The sequence below is a fragment of the Pongo abelii genome, chromosome 16, assembly GCF_028885655.2.
Source record: "Pongo abelii isolate AG06213 chromosome 16, NHGRI_mPonAbe1-v2.0_pri, whole genome shotgun sequence".
Lineage (NCBI taxonomy): Eukaryota > Metazoa > Chordata > Mammalia > Primates > Hominidae > Pongo > Pongo abelii.
The window spans coordinates 65,714,371-65,741,682 of record NC_072001.2 but is presented as its reverse complement, the minus strand read 5'-3'; the positions used below and the strand labels follow the sequence as shown (position 1 = coordinate 65,741,682).

At 39.2% G+C, this 27,312-nt stretch overlaps 1 protein-coding gene across 4 annotated transcripts in view; it reads right to left on the bottom strand.

The window, feature by feature from the left end:
* TLN2 (talin 2) overlaps positions 1–27,312 on the bottom strand; it is a 453,126-nt gene that overhangs the window by 160,562 nt on the left and 265,252 nt on the right. For all 4 annotated transcript variants that reach the window (XM_024232426.3, XM_024232425.3, XM_063716677.1 and 1 more), the window contains 4 exons: positions 27,004–27,146; positions 25,195–25,322; positions 9,178–9,241; positions 7,748–7,852 (listed from right to left, as the gene is read on the bottom strand). In XM_024232426.3, coding sequence (XP_024088194.1) covers positions 7,748–7,852; positions 9,178–9,241; positions 25,195–25,322; positions 27,004–27,146 — 440 coding nt within the window. The remainder of the gene's footprint in view (positions 1–7,747; positions 7,853–9,177; positions 9,242–25,194; positions 25,323–27,003; positions 27,147–27,312) is intronic.

The window sequence follows — 27,312 nt, the reverse complement described above, 5'->3', positions numbered from 1 at the left end:
AGGGGCATGGGAAAAAAAGGCTGCCCAAGAGCAAACCTGAAGACCCTGTTTATTAGCCATTTGTCTCCCTGCAAGTGACTGGCAATCCATTTTGACTAAACTTGGGATTCTGAGATGCTCCGAATGCCCTCTCTGGTGTTTTTACCGTTTAGGGGAGAAGAGGGTCTGTTCTCCAGGTAATCTAACACCTCAAGGCTCTGGCTAAGTCTGCAAAAAATTTTCAAAGGCAAATTGAGAACTGAGAAGGGTTACACGTGATTTTCTGGAATAAAACAAGATTTTATGCTGGTCACGGGAAGTGCCTTACTGTTGCTTGTGGGGATTTGGTGTAGCAGATCATGATGAAATGCAAAAGAAGTCAACGAAAGAAGGAAGAATGTAGACATTTACAGCTCCCATTTATGGAGATTTATATGAGGCAGTCCCTTTTTCTGTATTAACTTATTTAAACCTCATAAAAAGTCACAATTTTATAGGTGAACAAACTGAAGCTTAGAGATGGAAGGTAAGGTAACTTATCCAAGGTCAAACTACTAAGTGGCAAAGCCAGGATCCAAATTGAAGTCCTTCTTTTCCAAAGCACATTTCCTAGCCACTGAGAATACTGCTGCCTAATGCTATTCCATATGAATTCATTACATGGCTCGCAGACATGCTCTGCATGGAGGTGGGTAAACTATGGCCAATGCTAAATCCAGCTTATTTTTTATGGACCAAGAGCTAAGAATGAATTTTCCATTTTTAAATTAAAAACAAAAATCAAGAGGAATATTTTATGCGAGAAAAATTATATAAAATTCAAATTTCAGAGTCCAAAAATAAAGCTTTGTAGAAACATAACCATGCCATTCATTTACATTTTGCCTATGGCTGCTTTCATACTACAGGGGCAAAGTTGAGTAGCATGATTGGCAAAGCCTGAAATGTTTACTATCTGCCCCTAGGGCCAGGGATTTGGGAAATGTGGGAAGAGTTCAGTGACTGGGATAATCTAAAATTTATCAGGCCAGATACAGTGGCTCATGCCTGCAATCCCAACACTTTGGGAAACTGAGGTGGGAGGATCACTTGAAGCCAGGAGCTCAAGACCAGCCTAGGCAACATAAGGAGACCCGTCTCTAAGAAAAAATAAAAATAAGTTAGCTGGGTGTGGTGGCACGTGCCTGCAGTCTCAGTTAGTCAGGAGGCTGCAGTGAGCCATGATCACACCACTACATTCCAGACTGGGTGAAAGAGTGAGATCTTGTCTCTAAAAAATTAATAAATAAAATTAAATTAATCAAATATCCTTACTTTCCAGTCACCACACTTGTTTACATACATTAGCTCACTTACTCATCATTAGAGCTCTTTAAGGAATTATTCCTATTTTTCAGATGAAGAAACTGAGATTTAGAGAGTTTAGGTACTTTCACTAATGTCATATAAGTTTCTACTATTTCTCACACAGGTGTAAATTACCATCCTGGATTCTAGGCCAATCTTCCCAACTCCAACATGCAAGCACGCTCTATTACAATGACATAAAATTTAATACTGATTATTAGGACAAAATGTTCATAGACATAAAAGAAAATATGATGTAAGCAGCTCTAAACACATGAAACCAGTCCTTTCAAAATATCTGTGACTGATCTCAAGGCTATGTGGTTTGAGTAGGTGTGTTCAATATCATTATTAATTATAATTTCATTTACTTATTTAGAGTTTCTAACAGAATCCTATAAAAGTAGTGAATGGGAAGGTGGATTACTAACTTTTAATTTACTTCCTAAATTATGCTTTCATTAGCATAATTCCTTCACAATTTAATGCAATGTTCAGTTTAGGGCTTGAGAAATCTGTTACTGATGTCTTTAAAAAATTTATTGTCCCAATTAGTACAACCTCTATGGAAAACAGTATAGAGATTCCTTAAAAGCTAAAAGTAGATCTACCATTTGATCCAGCAATCCCACTACTGGGTATCTACCCAAAGGAAAAGAAGACATTATATGAAAAACACACTCACACACGTACGTTTATAGCAGCACAATTGACAACTGCACAGATGTGGACCCAACCTAAGTGACCATCAACTAATGAATGAGTGGATAGAGAAAATGTGGCATATATACACCATGGAATACTACTCAGCCATGAAAAAGAACAAAATAATGTCCTTTGCAACAACTTGGATGGAGCTGGACGCCATTATTCTAAGTGAATAACACAGGAGTGGAAAACCAAAAACCAAATGCTCTCACCTATAAATGGGAGTTAAGCTATGAGGACACAAACGCAAACAGGGGTATAATGAACTTTAGAGACTCAGAAGGGAAAGGGTGGGAGTGGGGCTACAGATAAAAAACTATACATTAGGTATAATGTACACTACTTGGATGACAGGAGCACTAAAATTTTATAATTCACTGCTATATAATTCACCCATGTAACAAGAAAACCTCTTATACCCCAAAAGCTATTGAAAAAAAAAAAAGTATCCCTTAGGTATACAATTTTGTTTTTTTTTGGTGCTATTCTGCATGTGATCTCTATCATATACTCTAAATGGTTTTGCTAATTTTTACATACATACTCTAAGGGCTTATTTCATATGGTTGACATATGTCTTATCAATTTCCTTGGCCAATTTAATCAATTTAACAATAAACCTGAAAATTAAAATGATTGTGTACATATTGTTAAAACATGTACAGGATCGATAAGCTGAAAATTACAAAATGTTGAAAGCAATCAAGGAAGCTCTCTATATCATGTTTATGGGTTAAAAGACTTAACAGAGTAAAAATGTCAATTACCTCCAAATTGATCTATAAATTTAATGCAATTACTATCAAAATCACAGCAAGCCTTTTGGTAGACATAGATAAGTTTGTTTTAAAGTATATATGAAAAGGAAAAAACCTAAAACGGCTAAAATGATTTTGAAAAAGAAGAAAAAAGTCAAGGGAATTTATCTGATGTTAGGGCTTACTTTATAGCTAAAGTTGATCACGACAGTGTGATTAGCACAGGGATACATATTTGAACAAGAACAAAATAGAGAACCCAGAAATAGACCCATAGAGAACCCAGAAATAGACCCATATAGATGTGCTGAACTAGATTTTGAAAATGATGCAAAAGTAACTCAATGGAGGAAGAATAGCACTTTCAACAAATGGTGCTGGAGTAACTTGATTATGGTGGGGGTTACGCAAATCTATAAATATGATAAAATTGCATGGAACTAAACACACACAAGTACATGTAATGCTGGTGAACTCTGAATAAAGTCTGTGGATTGTACCAAGGTCATCCTCCAGGCTGTGTTACTGTACCATTGTTAGCATTGGAGGAAACTTGATGAAGGGCACATATGACCTTTCTGTATTACTGTTATTTTTAAAACCATAGTCAGTTTTAGAATATTTTTAACACTTCAAAAAGAACCCTGAACCCTTTAGCCATCATTCCCCTATCTCCCACACCAAACTCTTAAGCAACCACTAACCTTCTTTCTGTCTCTATAGATTTGCCTCTTCTGGGCACTTCACATAAAGGGAATCATATAGTATGTGGTCTTTTGTGACTGGCTTCTTTCATTTAGCATAACATTTACAAAGTTTATCCATGTTGTAGCATATATCGGTACTTCATTCCTTTTTATGGCTGAATGATATTGCATTGTATAGATACACCATAAATTGTCTACCCATTCATCAGTTGATGCGTTGTGTTGTTTCTTACTTTTGGCTAACACTGCTGTGAACACATATGTGTAAGTTTTTATGTGGATATACACTTTCAATTTTCTTTGGTATATATTCATGGAAGTGGGATTGCTGGATCATACGGTATTTCTATGTTTTATCAACTGAGGAACTGACAGACTGTTTTCCAAAGTGACAGTATCATTCTACATTCTCACCAGCAGGTTATGGGGGTTCCAATGTTTCCATATCCTCAGCAACACTTGTTATTATCGGACTTTTTGATTCTGAGTTAGTTTTACAGCTTCTTGTGAATCTATAATAATTTCCAAGTAAAAAGTAAAAATAAAATGACTTGGTATATCTTGTTATAGGATAAATAATCATAGCTACAAGTCATAGTAATTTTGTTCCTTCATTTGCTAAAGCAATGATTTTCCCCTCATTTTTGTGTCTTACTGTATTTCCCAGAACTTCCAAAATAATGTTAGAGGGTAATGAGATGCTGGGCACATTTATTCTGATTTCAATTCTTACACATTTATTTATTTATTTATTTATTTATTTATTTTGAGGCAGAGTCTTGCTCTATCGCCCAGGTGGGAGTGCAGTGGTGCAATTTTGGCTAACTGCAACCTCTGCCTCCCAGGTTCAAACGATTCTCCTGCCTCAGCCACCCAAGTAGCTGAGATTACAGATGTGCACCACCACATCTAGCTAACTTTTGTATTTTTAGTAAAGATGGGGTTTCGCCATGTTGGCCAGGCTGGTCTCGAACTCCTGACCTCAAGTGATCTGCCTGCCCTGGCCTCTCAAAGTGCTGGGATTACAGGCGTGAGCCACCATGCCCAGCCTCTTACAGATTTCTCTCTAGCATTTCTATTAAGTATGATACTAATGAGAGGTTTGATACTCATGAACCTCTATCATGGTGAGCAAGTACACTTATATTCCAGCATTTTAAAGAATTTTTAATAAGAAGATGTTCAGTTTTATCAAACACCTTAGTGGCTTTATATAAAATAGTCATATGATATCATCTTATTTAAAGTCTTGATCTGATTCAGGTTCATTAATTCTTAATCTTGACTCATTCCTGAATTTTTTGGCTATACCACTTTTAAAATAAGGCAAACTATGGTCACATAAATTATATTAAAAACAATTATAAAATAAAATGTCATACTAATGGGCCCACTGAGCAAAACACTGAAGTGAGCAATGTGCTATTAACATTGTAGAAAGCAACAAAAATACAATTAATAAAAATTTGAATATTTAATATGTATATAGAAGTTGCAAGTGCTTGGCCAGGCGTGGTGGCTCATGCCTGTAATCCCAGCACTTTGGGAGGCCAAGGCAGGAGGATGACCTGAGGTAGGGAGCTTGAGACCAGCCTGACCAACATGGAGAAACCCCATCTTTACTAAAAATACAGAATTAGCTGGGCATGGTGGTGCATGCCTGTAACCCTAGCTACTCGGGAAGCTAAGGCAGGAGAATCGCTTGAACACAGGAGGCGGAGGTTGTGTTGAGCCAAGATCGTGCCATTGCACTCTAGCCTGGGTGAAAGTCCATCTCAAAAAAAAAAAAAACTTGCAAGTGCTGCCTACTTTCTTAATCCTTTCTTCTTTTCAAAGAGATGTAATTTTTAAAAAAATAAAGAGAGAGAAGGAAGGAGGAAGGAAGAAAGGGAAAAAAAAGTCTATCATGTTCTTGTTTTGCCTTAAATAATTGTGTAAAAGGAGATTTGGTTTGATCAAACCTGCAAGACCCTGCTATAACGAGAAGATCTTTGCTCTCTCTCAAATTATCCTAGTGACCATGGACTGATTTTTCTTAGGTTCCAAATTGTCACTGGAGAACAAATTTATTTTTTCTACAATTTGGTGTTCAACTTCTCTTCCTAATTACAGATTTCTGTATGTTCTTTGTCATCCTAAATTTACTGACCTACATGCAAGAGGCACAACAGTTTTTTAGCACATCACTGAAACTGACTGTGTGTGAAGTCTGATGGTATTAATGGAAGACGATGTGAATGTAAGAGATGAATTTAATACTGAAAGAACTACAGGGAAACTCAAGAAAATAAATAGAAATTGATGCCATTATCAGTGGACATGATGAAAATTTGTTTAATCTTTGTCCCTGCAAAGCAATGGAGCTCATCTACTACTGGTTGCCCTTCACAATAATGAATGAAAAGCACGCCTTCTAAAATGAGCAGATCTCCCCATGTGTTCAGGGTACAGATGGGAAGCTAGAACGGTGGAAGCAGGTGACTACCTCTCAAATGGGGTCACTCCAGCTAAGGCAGTACAGCTAGAGGTTGGGAACACCATCTGTGAATCAGGGAGACCTGAAATTCAAGTCCTGGCTTCTTCAGTTACTAGCCTTATGGCCCCAACTGAATCACGGGATCTAGCTGGGGCTCTGTGTTCTCACTCATACAAGAAGATTGGGTGCGGTGGCTCACGCCTGTAATACTAGCACTTTGGGAGGCCAAGGTGGGCGGATTGCCTGAGCTCAGGAGTTCAAGACTAGCCTGGGCAACACGGTGAAACCCTGTCTCTACTAAAATACAAAAAATTAGCCGGGTGTGGCAGCATGCGCCTGTAGTCCCAGCTACTTGGGAGGCTGAGGCAGGAGAATGGCTTGAACCCAGGAGGCAGAGGTTTCAGTGAGCCAAGACTGCGCCATTGCATTCCGGCCTGCGCGACAGAGCGAGATTCTGTCTCCAAAAAACAAAAGAAGATAGTAGTAGTAGTTTTGCCCTTGGGTTGTTGATAGGTTTGAATGAGATAAGCTTGATGGATGGCTGTTTACTAAACATTATTGCTGTTATTATTAATATTGATAAGTGGAGTCATTGTTACCTAGATGGCATCAGTGCCATTTAAATACTCACTGATCTTTTAAAACTGCCACTACATGTAAAAGATTCGACCTCTCAATTATTTTTCTTAAAAATAAGGTGACTGACATATACTTTCTTCATTGCAAAGGCCCCAGCGATTTTGGGTGTAAAACTGAGAGCTAGTTTGGCTGATGTATTAATAACTAATCAGCATGCAGCATATGGCTTTCTGATGCATAACTTCTTGGTATCTCCTCTCTCCAAATGAGGCAGCTTGCTCCAATGAAGAGTGGAGTCAAGAAAAACATCTTAGAGGACAATGTAACTTCTTCTTTTGCAGATCTCTTTGGCTGTGGGGAAAGACACCTTCTTAGTCTGGTCAGTTTTGTCCTTCCTACTTCAGTCCCTGGATGCAGCCGCAACAGGGCTGGTTTGCTCCCATTTGCTGAAAGCAACACAAGAAGACTGACTATAAGTTAGAGCTTTCTCCAGTGCCCCAGGCAAGAGGCCAAAGGGGTCAAAGCAAAACAAGTAGAAATCTGTGAAACCTAATAGTTAGACAACTAAACAGAGTATCATTTTCCTGAGGTTAGGAAAAGCAAAGGGGTAACAAAGATAACCAGAGGATTTGTCAGTCAAGTGAAGATGACACCCATCAAGGGCCAACCTGGACTTGCTCACAGGTGCAATTTCAAAGACATGCCTCTTTTCCCCTAGTAGGAAAACAGACAATTCCCATGAACACAGATCTGAAGGCCGTAAAATCCCAAGTCCTGTCTTAAAGTATACAAATTAAGCATCGCATTTACCACATGAATTCGATTTGGTCTGCAGTGGTAAAGAGCCTTCACTTAGTCCACAGGACTCTTGACAGTCATAAATGAAACATTGTCAGGAGAAGGAATAACAAGTAAAAGTGAACTCACTCCTTCAGGGACTTTATAGCTTTGACAGTGATCTGAGCCAAAGCCCAGCTGCCCAGGGGCTCCTGGACAGCAGGGTTCACTCACCAGCCCGCAGGTCATACCCCTCATGCCTGTGCTGCAGCTAAACGCAGGTCAGCACTAGCCAGATGTTCCACCCGCAAATGCTAGGGGGGTGAGCAGGACAAACCAGGCTTAACAGCAAATGCTTGAACCGAAGAAAAAAGAAGTGGCCGAGGTGAACACTCTCCCCGTCCTGCCCAACTCACCTTCACCAGGAAGAAGGACACGCCGTATGTGCGGAGGGACCGTGCGAGTTTCACGTACTTGACCTTGGCTTCTATCTCACTCATCTCTCCGCAGTTCTTGTGCTCCTGCAAAAGTGACAGTAGCCGGAACCAGTTATTGCATCTCTGCCAGCAGGTGGACTTGGAGAGAGGTAGTTACTGTATGTGGTGGAGATAAGTGGCTAGGAATGATCATTAAGTGATGGTTGTGTCTGAGACCCCTCCATGACACAGGCAACTGCTGACCAAGGATCAGAGCACGCAGGAAGTTCTAACACAGGGATTTCAAACCAGAGTTTGAGCCCAAACAGCCTACATTACTTCACAACTAAATGTGACAATTCATGCACACATGCAGTGTGGTGGGAACAGGGTCCATAACTGTAATCACATTGTCAAAGGACTCCATGTCCCAAATGGTTGAGAGCCAAGACTTTAAATGATACCACGAAAGATGTTCTTATCAGGAGAGGTGTCATTCTAACATCCATCCACAATGTATTGGCTGGGTGTGGTGGCTCATGCCTATAATGTCAACAGTTTGGGAGGCCAAGGTGGGTAGATCATTTGAGATTAGGTGTTTGAGACCAGCCTGGCCAACATGGTGAAACCCCCTCTCTACTGAAAAAACAAAAATTAGCCGGGTGTGGTGGCACATGCCTGTCATCCCAGCTACTTGGTAGGCTGAGGCACGAGAATCACTTGAACAGGGCCGGGGGAGATGTGGAGGTTGCAGTGAGCTGAGATCGCCCCATTGCACTCCATCTTGGCTCTGTCTCAAAAAAAAAATATATCATTTTCCAAAGAATAGGGTAAATACACACCTGTACACGACAGTACTCAGAAACAATACTGGAGAAAAGTATGTTTTATACGCATGAAATTTGTATTTTAATTTATATTTACATTTCGGGATCAAAGCAGACTTTGGTATCTTGGATTCCTTAGAGTGTTTCATGGCAAAGTTTGTGTTAAGGCTTTTCTTACTGGTTGCGTAGACTGGACAAGTCTCTGACTTTTAGAATAATTCTGGATTTTTAAAAGGCACTAATTTCCAAATTCCAGTTTCAAAAAACAAATCTCAGGACAAAGAGGCTACTTGTAGATCCTTCCTCAGTGCATGTTAACGGTCTATCACCTTGTTTCAATGTTACCAAGATAATGCCTTTGAAATTAAATGTATGCACATTTTTCTCAGAAGGGCTAGGTAAGCTTTAGCAAGAAAATATGGATTAAGATAATAAATCTGCCCAAAGTAGGACTGTCAGCTTCTTTACTCTTGAGTCACTAATCATTTATTATATAAGAGTACAGGCACGAGGTATAAAACTATCATGTGCAGAGGCCCCCTCACACTAATAAATGAGGATGGGGAGTGAGGAGAATAATAAAGTTCTGTACATTTCCAATACCTGAAAGATCCTCTTTTCAGCTCCTCTCTGCTTGATATATTCTTTGGGCAGGAATTCCTTCAGACTAAGAGAGAGACATTTAAAAAGGAAAGGCATTTATCATGTTCTATGATGAGAAGCAAAGCAAAGACATTTAATAAAACTCACAGTTAACTCACTAAGTCTCCCAATATTTTATAAAGTAATTAATAACAGACTGCTATATCCTACGATGCACTTGAATAAGGGCACGGACATAAAACTAGTATGATAGAAAAGGTCAAACTAACATATTTAAAGAAAAAAGAATTTCCAGGATGTATTGTAAAGTGGAAAAAAAAAAAGAGCACAAGAGTATATAGTATGCTACCTTTTGTAAGAAATGAAGGAAATATTTATTTTAAAAACATTATTTTTTATTGTCTACATATTTTTTAAAAAATAATACAAAGATAAACCTAGTACTAATAAAAATGGTTCTCCATGGAAGAGGGGAAAAACAAGGAGAAGGGAACAAGGATGGAAACTAAACTTGCCTATTTCTTTTATTATAGTTTTCAATTTAGAACCACATGAAATTGCAAAAAAAAAAAAAAAAAAAGCAACATCTAAAAATCTAAAGGAAACTAAAACCATCTATCAAGTTGACAGCATAACTACAGGAAGAATAATTATGTCAAGTAACTTTACAAAACAGTCTTTTGACTGTATATCCCTTGTAAGATATTATGGACAAAATAAGCCATAGTAGACTTGTTAGTAAAAATATTAGCATTTAAAATTAACATCCACTTTCCCTCCTGTCTATACACAGACACACACACACACACACACACACACACACACACACACACAATTAAATTAGGATATTACATTATATATAAGTAGGATGTTATATATAATTAGGATAAAGTAAATGAATAATTATGGTTGTTGTTAGGAACCAAGCTTTTCAGCATAAAATAGATAAAAATAAACAAAACGCAAGAAGACTTGGCTAAACATTCTGCATCTTTTATTTGAACTAGAAATACTGGCCTGAGTACCTGATTCATTTTTCTTTTCCTGAAAAATATTTTGTAGCTACATCCACTTTAAAGGCCCAGAGCAAGCACAACCTGGTAGCAACCCCCCACCCCCCCGATCCCGGTGCCCAGGCCAGGTGGTCTTCTAAATACCATTTCCACTAAAAGGAACCAGCGAGTCTCAGATAAATCACTGATTCTTGGTCTGATGCAGGAAATGTATAAAATGTTCCTGGGACTTCTTGCATTGAATCAAAGAAGCTACCAAGATAATACTGGAGCCAGTATCAACGAATTCCCATTAGCCAAAAATTGGATGATTTAAAACTTTATATTGAAAAAGAGAGAACAAAATAATAAACCCATCCATCCAGCCTTGACAGTTATCAAATCATGGCCAATCATGACTCATCTATTTCCCCATCCCACTGACCTCCCCTGGATTATTCCTAAGCAAATCCCAGACATTAGATAATTAATACCATGCGATGGGGCAATCTGAGCATCAGAAAAAAGATGATCGCAGTAAGTTAAAGCACAGATATTTCATACCTACAAAGATTTTTTAAAAAAATCATTGGTCACCTTAAGAAACTGCTAAGGTCCCAACTCATACTGAAAACTGTAAATGAGGAGAAAGAAACAAGTATTTATTCTGATGTTTCTAAATGTTGATGAGGGCAAGAATCACAGCTAATAAATGTAGAAAAAATAAAAGAAGTCCAAAATCATCATTATACAACTCTTACTGAAATAACTGATAGATCAAAGCAAATTTCAATGACTATAAGACAAAAAAATCAAGTTGATCAGGAACTTTTTAACAGATTGATGGATTTGATAACATCTAAACCCAATGATCAATTTTACTATTAATCAAAGCAGGATAACCAGATAATATATGCCTCCCAACTGATACAAAAGGAAGTATACAGCACCACCTAGGAAGTATTCTTGGCAATAAAGAATAAGTAAATACATAATTGAAACTGAATTTAATTGAGCCCCTAGATCTAAATAACAGTTTACAAAAAGAAGAATAGGGGAACATGTTCAATGATACCATCAGGATACAATTAGCCAAACCCAAACACAAGAAATTCTATAAAAATAACTTAGTTTCTTCAAAAATAAATAGTTTGGTAGTAGTGGTGAAAAGGAGGACATAATAATAAATTAAAAGAGATACAAGAAATATATTTACTACAAAGCTATAGTAACAAAGACAGTGCAGTAATGATGTAAGAACAGATACATAGGTCAATAGAATAGAATTGAGAGTCCAGAAATTAACCCTCACCTTTACAGTCAACTGATTTTCAACAAGGGTTCCAAGACAATTCAGTGGGGAAAGAATACTTTTTTAAATAACTGGTGCTGGGACAACAGAATGCTCACATGCAAAAGACAGAAATTGGACCCCCTACTTCACACTATACACTAGAATTAACTCAAAATCTATGACAGACCTAAATGTAATAGCTAAATCCATAAAACTCTCAGAAGAAAATACAGGAGTAAATCTTTACGACCTTGATTTAGGCAAAGAGTTTTTAGATACAATACCAAAAGCACATGTAGTAAAAGAAAAAAAAAATCAAATGGACTATTTCAAAAGTATAAACTTTTAAATTGCAGATACCACCATCAAGAAAGTGAAAATACAATCCATAGAATGGGGGAAAATATTTGCAAATTATATATGAGGAAATTACAATATATACAGAATATATAAAAAACCTTTAACTGACAATGAAAAGACAAACACCCAATTAAAAACAGGTAGAAGACATGAACAGTCATTTCTCCAAAGAAGAGATACAAATGGCCAATAGGCACATGAAAGTATGTTCAGCATTATTAGCCACCAGGGAAATGCAAAGAAAAACCACAATGTGATACGAATACATACCCGCGAGGATGGCTACAATAAAAAAGATGGACAACAGCAAGTGTTGGCAAAGGCATAGAGAAACTGGAACCCTCATACACTGCTGGCAGGAATGTACAATACTACAGCTGCTGTAAAAAAGTTTGGTAGTTCTTTAAATTTTATGCAGCAATTCTTCTCCTTGACATATACCCAGAAAAAAATGAGAACACTTCCACACAAACACTTGTACACAAACGTTCACAGCAGCATTATTAATGATAACCAAAAGATGATAATAACTCAAAAGTCCATCAACTAATGGATAAAATGTGGTTTCTCCATACAGTGGAACATCATTTGGATCTAAAGGAAGTATTGAAATATGCTACAACATGGAAACACTGTGCCAAGGGAAAGAAGGCAGTCACAAAGGAAAAGTTGTATGATCTCACTAGTAAGAAAAAAAGAGAGATTCCAAGTTCGTCAGAAGGAGGGATCTAAGAAATATCTAATCTGCAGCAGTTTAGATATTAAAATTATCATTAAGCAACTTCATGGGCAAAAATGAAAGATTCAGAGAGAGCTGGACGGCACCAACATCACAAAAGAGGAAGCTGAGTTTCAGAGAGGTAAAGACTTAGCTGAAGGCACAGGACTTGTGAGTAAGCAGCAGAGAGCCTCTGACCTCCCAGAACAAAAGTGGGTCCACCTGAACACACAGCTGCTTCAGACTTTCTCCAGGGGCTCATTTAAAATAAGGAAGTGGCATCATGAGAGAACCGTTGCTGCCAGCCTCTAGGCATTGGCTCCTCCATCAGCAACAGAGACATGGTTAAGGTTAACAAAAGCACCCAAAAAGGGCTCCATGTCAAGCCCTCTCAGAGCAATGGCTGTCACTAGAAGAATACCAGATGGTGGTGTCCAGGGGACCAGGAGGGGCAGAATATGCTGACCATCATCGGCAAGAAAGTCCTGTACTGCAGCAAGCTCCCTTCTTTCAGACTCCGCCAAACCAGCCCATCTGAATCTGCCTCCTATGCAGTCTTCAGGAGTTACTGAAAACAACATGAGAAGGTGCACTAGAGGTGTTATCCCTGAGGTCTCAAGAATCGGTTTGTGGGGAGTTTAAAAACCATTTTAAGATATGAATAGTGTGTGCATGTGTGTGGCATGTATTTTCCCCAGTAAATCAGCCATGTGTGTGTGCCATGTCAGCACAAAGCAGGAGGGAGCAGGCAGGATGTCATCAAGGCCTGCCAGCCAGCAGCGCAGTAGTTCCAGCTCAGTTGTTGTTTTGATTACCAAACTTGAGTCTGGAAGGCTCCTAACATCTGGGACATGTATACAAGTGCAATCTGTCAGCCTCGTCAGAGAAAAAATGGGTCAGATTGTCAAACCTGATTGGAAGTTTTCCTAATTAAGCAAGTTCTGGTCAAGCAAAATCCCTCCCACTGTCTCCTTAAATTGTTCTCACCTTAAAAGGGCAGCCATCTACAAACTGTGCATTGAGAACTCACTTCTCTACCAAATCCTACTGCCAGCCTTTTAAGCATGGCCCTTTCTGAATGCAGTCATAATAACAGATCCTCTATTCCAGTAAAGTTAGTACACTAATCTCTAAGAGACTCAGTAGGATCCATGAGAGGTTGAAAGTTTGCAGCCAACAGACTCTTCTCTCACAAACCCCGACTTCTGCTCTGGTCAAGTCCACTGTATTTGTTCTCCAATTTGTTGCAGCTGGCTGGAGAGCACATGATTATATGATACACTGACATAGCCCATGAGCTGCTGAAACAGTATAAAAATTGAGCTACTGCATTCTTCCTAAGGGTAATAGTTATAAAATGTATTAAATGACACATAGATAGCTGTCAAATACTGAAAAGGAAAAAAATCATGGAAATCTAAAGATATTCTGTCCTCGGATTGCTTCATAGTTGTCTTTAAATTCCTTCACAGATGATGCATTATGCATGGTTCATGCAAGACACTGCAGAAATCCAATCAGGAGATTCACACAAGAAAAAACCTTGGCCCTACATCAAAACACTAGCAACAAATGTGTAAGTTCAAAGTTAGAATAATGGGTTTCAAGCGATACATGTCACCTGTTATGATTCTACATTTTAAATGACTTTTTGGATTATCCAACTAATAGTCCAAACCAAGTTGAGAGAGAGTTTCTACAATTAAAACAGCTGCCATCTACTGAAGGCCAAACCCTGTTTCAGGTGCTTTACAAGCACTAGCAGATTAACTGAGTACTGACAAAAGCCGTGGGAAGCAAAGACCCCATTCTACACACAGACTGTGAGGCTCAGCGATGCTAAGTTGCCCAGGGTCACAGCTCACACGCTGTCTCATCCGTGGGCACTAAGGACCATGCTCTGGGCCACTACGCACCCTGACCCCTCCAAGTTACCCTGTAGGCAAACAACATCCCACGTGATCAGTATTTCAGACCCTGTGGAATAAAATAATAATCAGAATATGATAATGAAGACCAGGTGGTGGCCACAGAGTTTTATAGAAATGCCCAGAAACCAGTGGAATCAGGGAAGGGGAATTTAACACGTTTAGGGGAGCAGGATCTGAATTCAAATACAGATGTCACCAAAACTTCATTTTCTACTTTTTGAAGGATGAGTTGCAATTTTGTTATTTTATTGTATATATTTAAAGAATACAACGTAATGTTTTTATATAATATACATAGTGAAAGAATTTCTACAGTCAAGCAAATTAATGTAACCATCATCTCAGTTTTTATGTGTGTGGTAAAAGCACCTAAAATTTACTCTTTGTAAATTTCCAGTATACAATACTACCAAATATAGCCCTCACACTGTACATAAGGAACATTAGGCCTCTAGACTTATTTATGCTATGTAACTGAGTCTGTGTACCCTTTGACCACTATCTCCCCATTTCCCCACCGTCAGTAACCACTTTCCTACCGTTTCTATGTATTTGAGTTCTTTGTTATGTTTTAAGGTTCCACATGAGTGAGATCACACAGTATTTTCACTTCTCTGTGTAGCTTATTTCACTCAGAGGACATAATAATGTCCTCTAGGTCCATCCATGTTGTCACAAATGGCAGTATCTCCATTGTTAAGGCTAAATATTATTTCATTGTGTGTACATAATCAAACCTCATTTTCTTATGTAAAATTTAAGCTGCCTCTACAAGTAATTCCAAAAGAGAAGTTCCAAAGATGTTTCCTAGTCTGACCGTAAGTTACAAGTACACAGGGAGGCAGCAATGATTTGGAGAAATGTGAACTGCCTCTTATCTGTCCCAGGGCTGCCATCAAGTCACTGCATGACCACAGGGAAGTCACAGTGTCTCTAAGTTGGTTTTTATCACTTGAAAAGCAGAGGCTTACAACCTATGAGTGTTATCGCTCATACGAATTGAAAACAAGGGATGTCGCCTCATTTGTGAGAGTGGAGGGAATCCACATGAACATACAAACAAAGCAGCAGAGTGTCCACTCAGCACAGGGTAGAGGAACAGAGGGGAAAGATGGTGGAGATACAATAGGGACAGCATCACCCAAAGGATGCTGGAACACCCAGGATCCTGACTCCAACTGTCATGTTGAATCACCAAATGATTAACAACAACATGTCAAATCTGGTATCACATAAGCTTCTCAGAGTGTGGCCCCAGGACCAGCAGCATCAGCAGTACCTGGGAATGTGACAGAAATGCCAGTGTTCGCCAGGCGCGGTGGCTCACGCCTGTAATCCCAGCACTTTGGGAGGCCGAGGCGGGCGGATCACGAGGTCAGGAGATCAAGACCATCCTGGCTAACATGGCGAAACCCCATCTCTACTAAAAAATACAAAAAATTAGCCGGGCTTGGTGGCGGGCGCCTGTAGTCCCAGCTACTCGGGAGGCTGAGGCAGGAGAATGGCCTGAATCCAGGAGGCGGAGCTTGCAGTGAGCCGAGATCACGCCATTGCACTCCAGCCTGGGCGACAGCAAGACTCTGTCTCAAAAAAAAAAAAAAAAAAAAAGAAATGCCAGTGTTCAGGCTTCATCCCACACCTGCTGGATAAGAGGCTCTGGGGGTGAGGCCTGGCATCTTGTAACAAGCCCTTTAGATAATTCTGATCAGATGAAGTTGGAGAACCACTGACACAGTGGGCTGAAAGCTCAAATTACAGATTCAGACACACTTGGATTTGAATCCAGACTCAAAGGTCAAAATGTCTGCAACTGAGTGGTAGCAGTTAAGTTCTGAAGTCCTGGTTAAGTGAGGTGATAACACAGGTGGAGGGAAGCACTGAGTGAGCTGGGAAACGCTTAGAGTGGCAAGAAGAAGTGGAAACAGAAAACAGCTTGTTAGTCAGTTTGTGTTGCTGCAAAAGAATACCACAGACTGGGTAATGACCAGTCTTTTAATTATATTCAATTATACTTAATTCTATAATTTATAATTTAATTATAAAGAACAGAAAATTTATTTCTGCACAGTTCTGGAGGCTGGGAAGTCCAAAGTCAAGGCACTGGCAGGTTCAGCTGTCTGGTATGGGTGGCATGCTCTGGAGAGGAGAGAAAGGCTGTGTCCTCACAAGGCAAAGGAGCAGAAGAACAAGCTAGCTGAATGCTGCGTGAAGCCTCTTTTCTAAGGGCCTTAATCCCAGTCATGAGGGGAAAGCCCTCGTGACCTAATCATGTCTTGAGGCCCCACCTCTTAGCACTATCACATTGACAACACCCACATTTTGGAGAGAACACATTCAAACCACAGCAGCATGGCAGAAACATAAGAACTGGATTTGAAGACCTATCTTGGTCACACAGCAGTTCTGTCATTCTGAACCAATCCAAATGTCCTTTAATATAAGGACATGCCACCGCCCAGGAACTCAGAGACAGCTCAGGGCTGGATACCCTCAGCGGTTCCTGGTTTGAAAGTAGTTAGGGAGATAGGCACCAACCTCAGAAGACAGCTAGGATGAAACAATACAGACACTATTAAACGGTCACTACGTCCCAAAACTGAGAGGATAGGAGAGCTCCGGGCTGTCAGAAACACAAGACAAAAGTTCACAGGGAGGAAGTACGCAAGTGGCTTTTTATTTCACTTTACTTTTAATTTAGTGGGAGGATGGTGGTGAAGAATATAATGTAAGAGAGCTGATGAAAACAAAGGTTGAAATGCCAGCTTTCTGGTTAGTTTGAAAACAGAGAATCTAGGGCCAAATTATTCTGACAAAAGCACACACAGGTGACCAACTCCAAAGGAGGAATATGTGTTTGAACAGAGGCCAACCGAAAAACTGGCTTAAGACCTCCTCCTGGGTCAAAAGCTTTTCTTGTTGACAGTAGAATTATCTTGAGTTTGTGGGGGAAAATTTCCAAGTCCACTGTGAATTCTTTCTCAACAAAGATTCATACCCCGGGTTGCTTTGTTTTCTCAGTAAAATGCTTCCGAGGAATTCCCAAACAGGAAGCGGGGCTGTGAGAGTCAAGGATGAGGGAGGGTTCCTAAGCCTGTGACCTGCCTGCCCACACTCAGCCCTTGGACCATTTCTTCTCATAACACGCACAGTCATGGAATCTTTCTGTCTGGCCTCAAGTGCCTATTACTTTTGCCTTTGCCACGTGTTAAATATCCAACTTTGGTGAATATAAGTTTTATCACTTCAAGCCCAGACTACTGCAACCATCTTTTTTAAAAAAAATGTGAAGCGAGCTGGGTGTGCTCTCTCAAGCCTGTAATCCCAGCAGTTTGGGAGGCTGAAGAGGGTGGACCGCTTGAACCCAGGAGTTCGAGACCAGCTTGGGCATCAAACTGGGACCCCATACAAAAGTTAGCTGGGCATGATGGTGGATGCCTGAAGTCCCAGCTACTTGAGAGGCTGAGGTGAGGGGACTGCTTGCACCAGAGAGGTGGAGGCTGAGATGGCGCCACTGCACTCCAGCCTGGGTGACAGAGTGACACCTTGTCTCAACAAAAAAAAAAGTTGAGTGTGAAACATTTCAAATTATATAAAAGTATATGCCTTACAACGTATATACCTACCACCAAGGAGAAATACATGTTGACATATCTGCTTTACGATTGCTACTTCTCTTCTGTTATTAGAGATTACAGAATTAGTGGAAATCCCATATCCTTTCTTTACTACGTAGCCACTTTTTTTTTTTTTTTTTTTTTTTTTTGAGACAGTTTCCCTCTTGTTGCCCAGGCTGGAGTACAATGGTGCAATCTCAGCTCACTGCAACCTCCGCCTCCCAGGTTCAAGTGATTCTCGTGCCTCAGCCTCCTGAGTAGCTGGGATTACAGGTATGCACCACCACGCCCAGCTAATTTTGTATTTGTAGTAGAGACAGGGTTTCTCCATGTTGGTCAGGCTGTTCTCGAACTTCCGACCTCAGGTGATCCACCCGCCTCGGCCTCCCAAAGTGCTGGGATTACAGGCGTGGGCCAACGCACCCAGCCGCCACTTTTTTGAAGTTAGTTTCCACAGATATTTTAATATCTTCCTATATCTCCTTGTGTCTATAAACAATAATACATCCGGTTTCTCTTTGTGTATATATTTTTAAATACAAAGATTCATATTCTGAAATACCTTGTTTCCTCTATAAAGAACCTTGGTGTCTTCACACATTTAAATGTATGCCCATCTGAGAGACATGAAATGCTCTGTCCCTTTTGATTTTGCATTTTCTGAATCACTTATTAAGTTAAACATCTTTTCATGTCTTTATAAGTCAACTATATTTCCTTCTCTTTAAAGTACATACTGATATCCTGGGTGATCTTTTTCTTAGATTTTTTTTTTCTTTTTTAATATCTTCTGGATATTAATCTGATCTTGGAGTATGCATTGCAAATATGCAAATTTCTTTTTCCAATTTGGAGCTTTATTCTTGATGAGGTCTTTTCCTAATAAGATATTTTAATTTTAATAAAGGTAAATTTATCAATCTTTTGAATTACTATATCACCTTATGATACTAATGTAGTGTTTTAATTACTTTACCTTTAAAAAAATTGTGGTAGTTGTATGAGTCCTTCATATAGCTTCAATTAGCCTTTACCATTCTTGAGCCTTGACTAGTTCATACTAATTTTTAACAGCTTTATTGAGATGTCCATTTTAAGAATAAGTTTCCTCATTATTATGTAAGTGACTGGAATTGAACTGAATCTGTAAGTTTGGGAAGAAGTACTTTACCTGATACAAGTCTTCCTACCCATTAACATAGCAATAACATAGCATTTACTCAGACTTCCTTTTATGCTCTTCAATAAACTCTTATCATTTTATTGGTGAGATCTTGGAGATCATTGGACAGCTGTCTTCCTAGGTAAATTATACTTTTTGTAACTACTATAAAAGGTAACTCCCTTTTTTCAATTATATTTCCTCTTTGTTGATTTGTATGGGAATACTATTTGCTATTATATGTTGATTTTTTTTTTTTTCTAAAGACCACGCTTTAAAGTCTTGTTAATTCTAGTAAGGTTCTCTATAGACTGACTGATTATCTATGTAGATAATCCTATCACCTGCAACCAATGACAGTTTATCCAATCCTGATATGGTTTAGCTCTTTTTCTTTCCTTATTGCACTCATTAGGATATTTAGTATCATGTTGATAAGAAGCACTGATAGCAGGCATCCTTCTGGACATTAAAGGGAATTAATATTAAACTATTAATTATCACACTTGTTTAGACTAAGAAGGTTTTCATGAATTTCCGGCATGCCATGAAGTTTTTCTTTTTGTCATCAAGATTATTTCATTTTATGAAATTCTTTCTCTCCAGTAATTAAGACAATCATATAGTTTTTTTAAAAAAAAATCGAACATGGTAAACTACATAAACACATTTTCTACTGTGAAGACGTGTCTCTTGGTAATCGATTCTAAAATGTCAAATTGTCTCTCAAGACCCGGCGCTGTGGCTCAAGCCTGTAATCCCAGTGCTTTGGGAGGCCGAGGCAGGAGGATCAGGAGATCAAGACCATCCTGGCTAACATGGTGAAAGCCCGTCTCCACTAAAAATACAAAAACTTAGCCGGGCATTGTGGTGGGCATCTGTAGTCCCAGTTACTTGGGAGACTGAGGCAGGAGAATGGAGTGAACCCGGGAGGCAGAGCTTGCAGTGAGCCGAGATCGTGCCACTGCACTCCAGCCTGGGTGACAGAGCGAGACTCCATCTCAAAAAAAAAAAAAAAAACTCTCTCAATCCCTAAAATACACCAACTCCCTATTCCCCCTTTCTGCCTTTTTATCTTGGCATTCATCATCATTGATATATTGTGTATTTTACTTACTTATTAGTTATCATCTTCCTTTCCACACTAGAATTTAAGTTCCATGATGGCAGAAATGTTTGACTGTGTCTTTCACTGCTGTATCTCCAGTGTCTAGTGTCTACCACGTAGAAGGCACTCAACAAATTATTTGTTAAATAAATGAATTTTGCCTCCTTTAAAGAAACACTATTTAGTTATAACTTGCACTTACACACGCACATATGTCATGTTGGACTTAGTTAATATTTGATTAACTTTTGTGAGGAAGACATCTATATTCAATTTAAAAGCTTTCTATTGTCTGTATTCATTTTGGTATTACAGTTCTGCTAGTTTCAAATTAAGGTGAGGAGTTTTACTTTTTTATTTTCTGAAATAACCTAGGCCTAGTGTTTGTTGTTTATTGATTGGTGTATTTTAAACTGATAAGTCAATTTCTTTCAAGATTATAGATGTATTTCAATTTTCTAATTATCCATTTTTTCTAAATTTTCCTAGTTTATCACATTCTCAACTGCTTTTTAACATGTCTTCACCTTATTTTGCCTTTTTCATCTTTTGTTTTTCTTGATCAAATTTACCCAAGGTTTATTAAGTTTTTTAAAGAACCAGCTTTTGGTTTTATTGATTCTCTGTGGTTTCTATTTCATTACTTTCTTTTAAATATCTTATTTCTTCTATTTTGATCTTGTTCTACTAATCATTCACTGAGGGAAGTACGTTAAATTACTTCACTAAAATTGCATATCTGAAATGTTTGCAATACAGTCTATTTTTCCTTTATATACATTTAAGGCAGTGTTAGGCACATATACAGGTTCACAATTATTTAGTATCCTGATAAATTAGTCCTTCTATCTTTATAATCGTCTTTATCTCGACTTACGCTTTGTTTGCCTTAGAGTCTATTTTGTGTAACACCAAATGTAGCTGCTCCAGCAGCTACATTTTGATTTAAATAGAAATTTCCTGGTTTATCAGTTTCAATGCATTTAAACTTTTCTCTGTCATTCTCTCTGTTCTTTGTCTAAAAGTGTGTCTTTCAGAGATAGTATAGACCTGGACTTACAAAAAAAATTCCATTCAATGAGAATCTCTGTTTATTAATTGCTGCATTTCATTTACTTACATTTGGTATGATGCCTAATATATTTAAAAGTGTTTACCATATCTTATTCCATACCTTCTTTTCACTTTGTTTCCATAAGTCGCCCTGCACTTCTCCTATTTTAACGGTCAAGCTATCTGCATTTCTTCCCTACTACCTCTACTGGCTTGAAAGCTATACAGATTATTTCTTGTTTGTTTTGACCAGTAATTAAAACCTTATTAAAGAACTTGTGAAGTCTGGTTTCTTTCATTATTTCCATATACAGTCCATCTATATTTTCTTAGGCTATCTTCAATTCTTTTCCCAACAATTTTCTTACGAAAAATTCCAAACACGGCACAAAAAATAGTGTACTAACATTCTATATCTGTCACCTAGAGTCACCTTCAATTTTATCATGTATACTTGATTTAAGAGCTGAAGTTTACCAGTAACTCTCATCTTCTCCAATAAAATATAGAAGGCTTTTCCTCTGACCACTTCTTAAAGTTTTCCACAGTGTTTTTAAGGGTCTAGAAATTAGTCATTATTATGTTTTGTTGTTGCTGTTTTAAGAGTTAATTCTTCTTTAGATTGACCTTCTACCTTGTCAATTTCTTTAATCAACACTGCGTCTTGCATGATACTCTTCCCACCTTTTTAGAAACAATCCATAGTAGTCTCCATAGTCTACTTCCTGAATGGATCATCCTGCACTTAAAATACAGTTAAAAAGTTGGACTTTGTTGAAATGATCGGAGCCAAGTTTTGGTTCTGCATAATAACCACTTCATATACTTATCTGCCACACAGACTGTAGATTCAAAAACAGCATGGAATTAGTATATAATATCTCCCTTGTATCTTCCCTATACCTGACACAATAAAACACATCTGCAAGTCCTCAGTGAGTTAAAGAAAAACACCAGGCTCACATATAGGTAACAAAATTTCACATGAACCCCACACATTTGTACAAAATTCCACATCACACGGCATATTTTCTGCAAGCATTTTCTCAACACAGAAAAGCATAAAGCAAATACCTGATTACTAGATTATGTGTTGTTTTTACTTCATGCACCAATAAAATGTCCCTTCTTAGGACCCTCTGAAGGTGACCTGAGGAAAACTGTCATGCAGATAAAGCACATCAGACTCAATCTAGGAGAACTGGCTTTTTTCTGGCTCCCCACACTTGACTGTTCTGGGCCTTGTCTCTGTCTCTCTCTAGCACTTATTTTCCCCATCAATAAAGTAGATGGATATATTAAATAATCCTTAAATCCCTGAAAACTCTGAAAATCTTTCAGGCTCTGATGATTTTCATTATTCTAAATGAGTACCTTCACTAAAGTACCAAATCCAGAAATCACTGGAGAGTCTGAAGAAAGTTCAAAGTGAATCTCATAAAAATGTCCATATTGCGACTCTGAGCAAAAATGCTGAGCAAATTTTCAAAAAATTAAAAGATATGCCCTTGTTCGCATCCCTATGTACCTGCCTCAGAAACTACGTAACTGAAATTTCTGGGGGTTGCATCTTCAGCATGGCTGTCACAAGTCCAACCTTCTCATTATTATTTTAAAACCCTAAATTGTTTAAGCAGATCACACATATGAAAGCTAGATTGGGAAAGATATAAAGGCTGCAAAAGAGAGCCCAGCCAGCCACCAGGGACAGCCCAGGCAAAAACAGGACTTGACTATCCAACTCGCAAATCAGCAAAATGTGGCCTCACTGTTTTGTTTTAATTAAGAAGGGACTTATATCCTCAAGAAGTTTTACCTGCATGGTATAAGCAATAATGTACCCAATTAAATATCTACATTAAGTAAAAATGCCTCATTACCTAATTTGGCCTAATTGAAAAGTAAATCAAATTCACAAGGAAAAATAATTGCCACCAGGCAAAACCACCTTATTTTAATTTGGAATCTGAATAAGGGTACAGGTACCACTACAGGCATAAACTTGATATTATAATCTTAGAAAAAAAGAAACAAACTCAATGCAATTGCTTAACTCTTGTGGTCTCAGATTATTAAGAGAAGGATACTGTTGCTGGAGTGTGAGTGTGTAGCATTCGATAGGACCACAAACTGCAGGACATAATTTTAAGACAATACCAATGCTTTGATATTAGTTTGTAATCTTGACACAGGCAGTCAGCTGTACAGTAACATTCACGATGATTTGGTTGGTACGACCCATCATACTAGGAAATAGACCAAAGCACCTTGTAATCCCAGTTTTAAGTACCTTTGCTGCATAGTGGGAGACCAGTGAAAGGGGCAACTTTGCCTTTCACTGAAAGTAGGAATGCCTTTGAAAATGAGAGCCCGGTGTTAGAAGTCAGAAGCTATTTGCGGAGAACCTCTTTAAGTAAGTGTTAATAAGCCACTTCTCTCTCTCCTGCTTCTTCCATATCTATCAAATAAAATACTATGTTCTTAATTCACAAGGGAGTCCTGAGAACTAGTTGCCCCTGGGCTATGGAGAAAGTGCGCTAATAAAATGACCAGGGTGGCATCGTCATCAATATAGGAACCCGGTGAATGGCTACATTCGGATCGCCTTCCTACCAGGGAGACATAGATTCACAGCTACAAAAGCCTAAAAATAGGTAAACGTTTTATTTCCATTTTTTTAATTCATCAATCTTCCCTCCATTTTCTATTTGTCACCAGTCACTCTAGAAACAGAAACAAAATGTTGTTTCCTCCAAGGCCTCACTAGCTCTTGGTGTTTATTCCTCAATATCCGTGGCCATAATCCTCAGGCTGATGACATCAGTTCTATCTGAGGGGCCAGCTGTAAGGCTCGAAGATGGGAACATGGAAACTGCTAAAGGAACTTGTGCACATGGCCTTCGATACGTGGCGGAACAGAAGGGGAAGCTTCCTGAGGTTCCTCAGGAAGGAAGCCAGACTAGTGGGGTAAAAGCGGGCCCTGAGGAACACCCAGCAGTATGACTCATTTGGAGAATACAGAACTAAGTAGGTGGTAGGAACTGCTCAGAGACATCCTCAGCCTCAGGCTCACAATGTGTGGCTCACTGCAGGACACGGCATCACCTTGTAAAGGCTCCCTGGGATTCGCTAACCCAAGGGCAGAGGTTTGCTTTTCGGGGGGTTAACAACTCAGTTTAGACCAAACAGCATATTGCCCAGGCATTCTCTGCCACCAGAAGAAAAGTTAAGTTTTCTTCTTACTCAAAGGCATACTCTGGTCCCAATTACTTTCCACCAAAGTGAAACTGGGGTCAAGGGCCAAAGAAGCCTCTCCGTTATCCTCTCCCTGCGATACACTTGAAACAATACAATGAATGCACAATACCAAGAATGGCCTGCTGGACACATCTCATGCTGACTGGCACATCCTACAGGAAAGCTCATGTCTTCCCCGCAACCCCCACCTCCATCGGTGTTCACACCTTGGCCCTACTGGAGCGGTTTGTTTTTTGTTGTTGTTGTTGTTTTTACTTTCCTCTTCACTAAGATGAAGTAGAAGGAAAAAAAGGGGGTGGAGGGAGACACAGATCACTGAATTTCTATTCAGCAAGAAAAACTTCTGAATTTCTATTGCTTTCCCCAAAATCTGCAAATTTGGTCATCTACTCGATGGAAGAAAAGCTAGCATTCTCACAACTGATTGAAATTAGGGTATGATCTTAGATACCTAGCTCAAAAATAAAAAGGTGAAAGAGAAAGAAGACAGGAGAAAAGAGAAAAAAGAGAAACAAAATGTCATTTACTCTAAAAATCCAGGTTTGTGTTTATGTTCCACATGAGGTCCAAATTGTATCTGGGCTTGAAATCCACCAAACTCACAAGCTTTCTCGAAGGAGACAGGGTGAGAGCCATTCAGGATGTCATCCCGAGCCTGAAACACAAGAGGAAGGAAAAGCATCAGAGGCTTCGGGGAGTGACACGTTCTCTCCACTGACACATTCCCATGGCCCAGCACACCCTCTGTGGAGCAGGGGACAGTGCCAGCCAACCCACGGTGACATGTGCAGGACACAGTGGATGATCACCGCATGGGAGAAAACTAAGGCAAAAGAAAAACAAACCTTTGTCCAAAATGGCCTATAGATGGAAAACATTAGAGGTGTCCGGTACAGCAAAAGCAAAGTTTGATGACAATCCAGAAAGGCAGAAGTGATTATAAAAAGAGGCAAAGGAAACTCATATGAAATGATCAGCTTCAAAGAGGCCAAAAGCCAAATACAGTGTACTTTTTACAACCCTAAATCATAAAGCTAGCTAATCAAATATCTAAAAATCAACCCAACCCCCATCCCCAGATAAAGACCAATGTAATAGGAGAAAGAAAGGCGATAGGCACACATACGCACAGACAAGAACTCAATACTCAAGACAGCAGGGGAAATGACAAGTGAATGCATCCTAAAATGGGGAGCTTGTTGTGTCTGAAGTCCTCCTCCTCCCAGTTCTCCATCCATCACTGCTGTTGCTTCCCCCCCGTCCTTTCTGCCTTTCCTTTCTCTAAATGACCCCCAGATCACCATGAGATGGACATTCCAAGCTATCACTCTAAGACTTAAGCCAATAAGCATCTTCTCACTGCCCTGCTATCTCTCTCCTTTTGGCCTCCCCACTTCTTTCCTCTCAGCCCTCTTTCCATGCCATCCTTCTGTCCACTAACTCAGGGGTCAGGAAACTTCTCTAAAGGCCAAATAGTAAGCATTTCAAACCTCCTGGGCCACACAATCTCTGTCACAACTACTGAGTTCTGTCACCAGAATGCGAGAACAGCCACAGAAGATTTGTGTAACAATTACATAACCCTCAAGGGGATTTATCAATATGTAATACTTGAATACATAAGCTGTGTTCCAATAAAACTTTATTCACAAGTACAGGCAAAAGGCATGACTGTAGTTTGCCAAACCCTACATTATTTCTATGGGCAGATAGATGGATAAATAAGCAGAGGAAAGGGAGGGAGGGAAGGAAAGGAAGAAAGGAAGCTGGTAGGAGAGGACAAAGATGGATGATGTTTTCCTTGAGCCACAAGAAACCTTGGCGACAATCTAGTGCAATCCACATCTTACATACTGGGAAACCACAACTCAGATATGTTAAATGACTTGTCAGTTTTAACAATTAGTTAAGGGTAAAGACATGAAAGGTTATTGAGAGGATATCTTCAGTTAATGAGAAGTCCTGATTTTCTGACCAATATTCTCTTGGATTCTAAGATGCCAGCTAAGAAACCTTTAGTGCACTTGAAATGGTGAGCCAGTTAAGTGAAATACAACTGTCTCTCAAAGCCCGGCAGAGAGGGACACAACAGTGTTGGCTACCAGGACACAATCTGGGAAGCCATAGGGAGGCCCTACTCCGGATGGTCAGCTGCTCATCCAGAATATCAACCTGCACCACAACCAAACACATGCGGGGACCCACGAGCAGCGCCTGCTGGAAACGACGCCATAAACGTGGCAGAAGCCAGCGCCGCCCTCCTGCTCACCACAAGATACAGCCAGGAGCTTCCTGCAATCTCATCAACCTCAGTGTCTGAGCAGTAAATACTGTACCTGAACATAAAGCAAGTTCAGCTGCACGGGGTCTCTCGAATCTACATTCTGATCAGAGTAAAAGAACTTCCGTCTAAGCAGCAACGTTTCGTTTTCATCTACTCCTTGTTCTCTGAATGTTCGGCTGTGATCCAGCCAATTTACTGCAACACAACAAGACATATAAGAGAACTGTGTTTATTTTTCCTCTTAATTAAAGGGAATTTACCAAAAGAGCAGTGTGATGCAGATTTCCATAACTCTGATACTTAGTTATAGTTATTTCTTATATTAGAACTGTGGTTTTTAAGCTTTGCAAAATAATTTCAC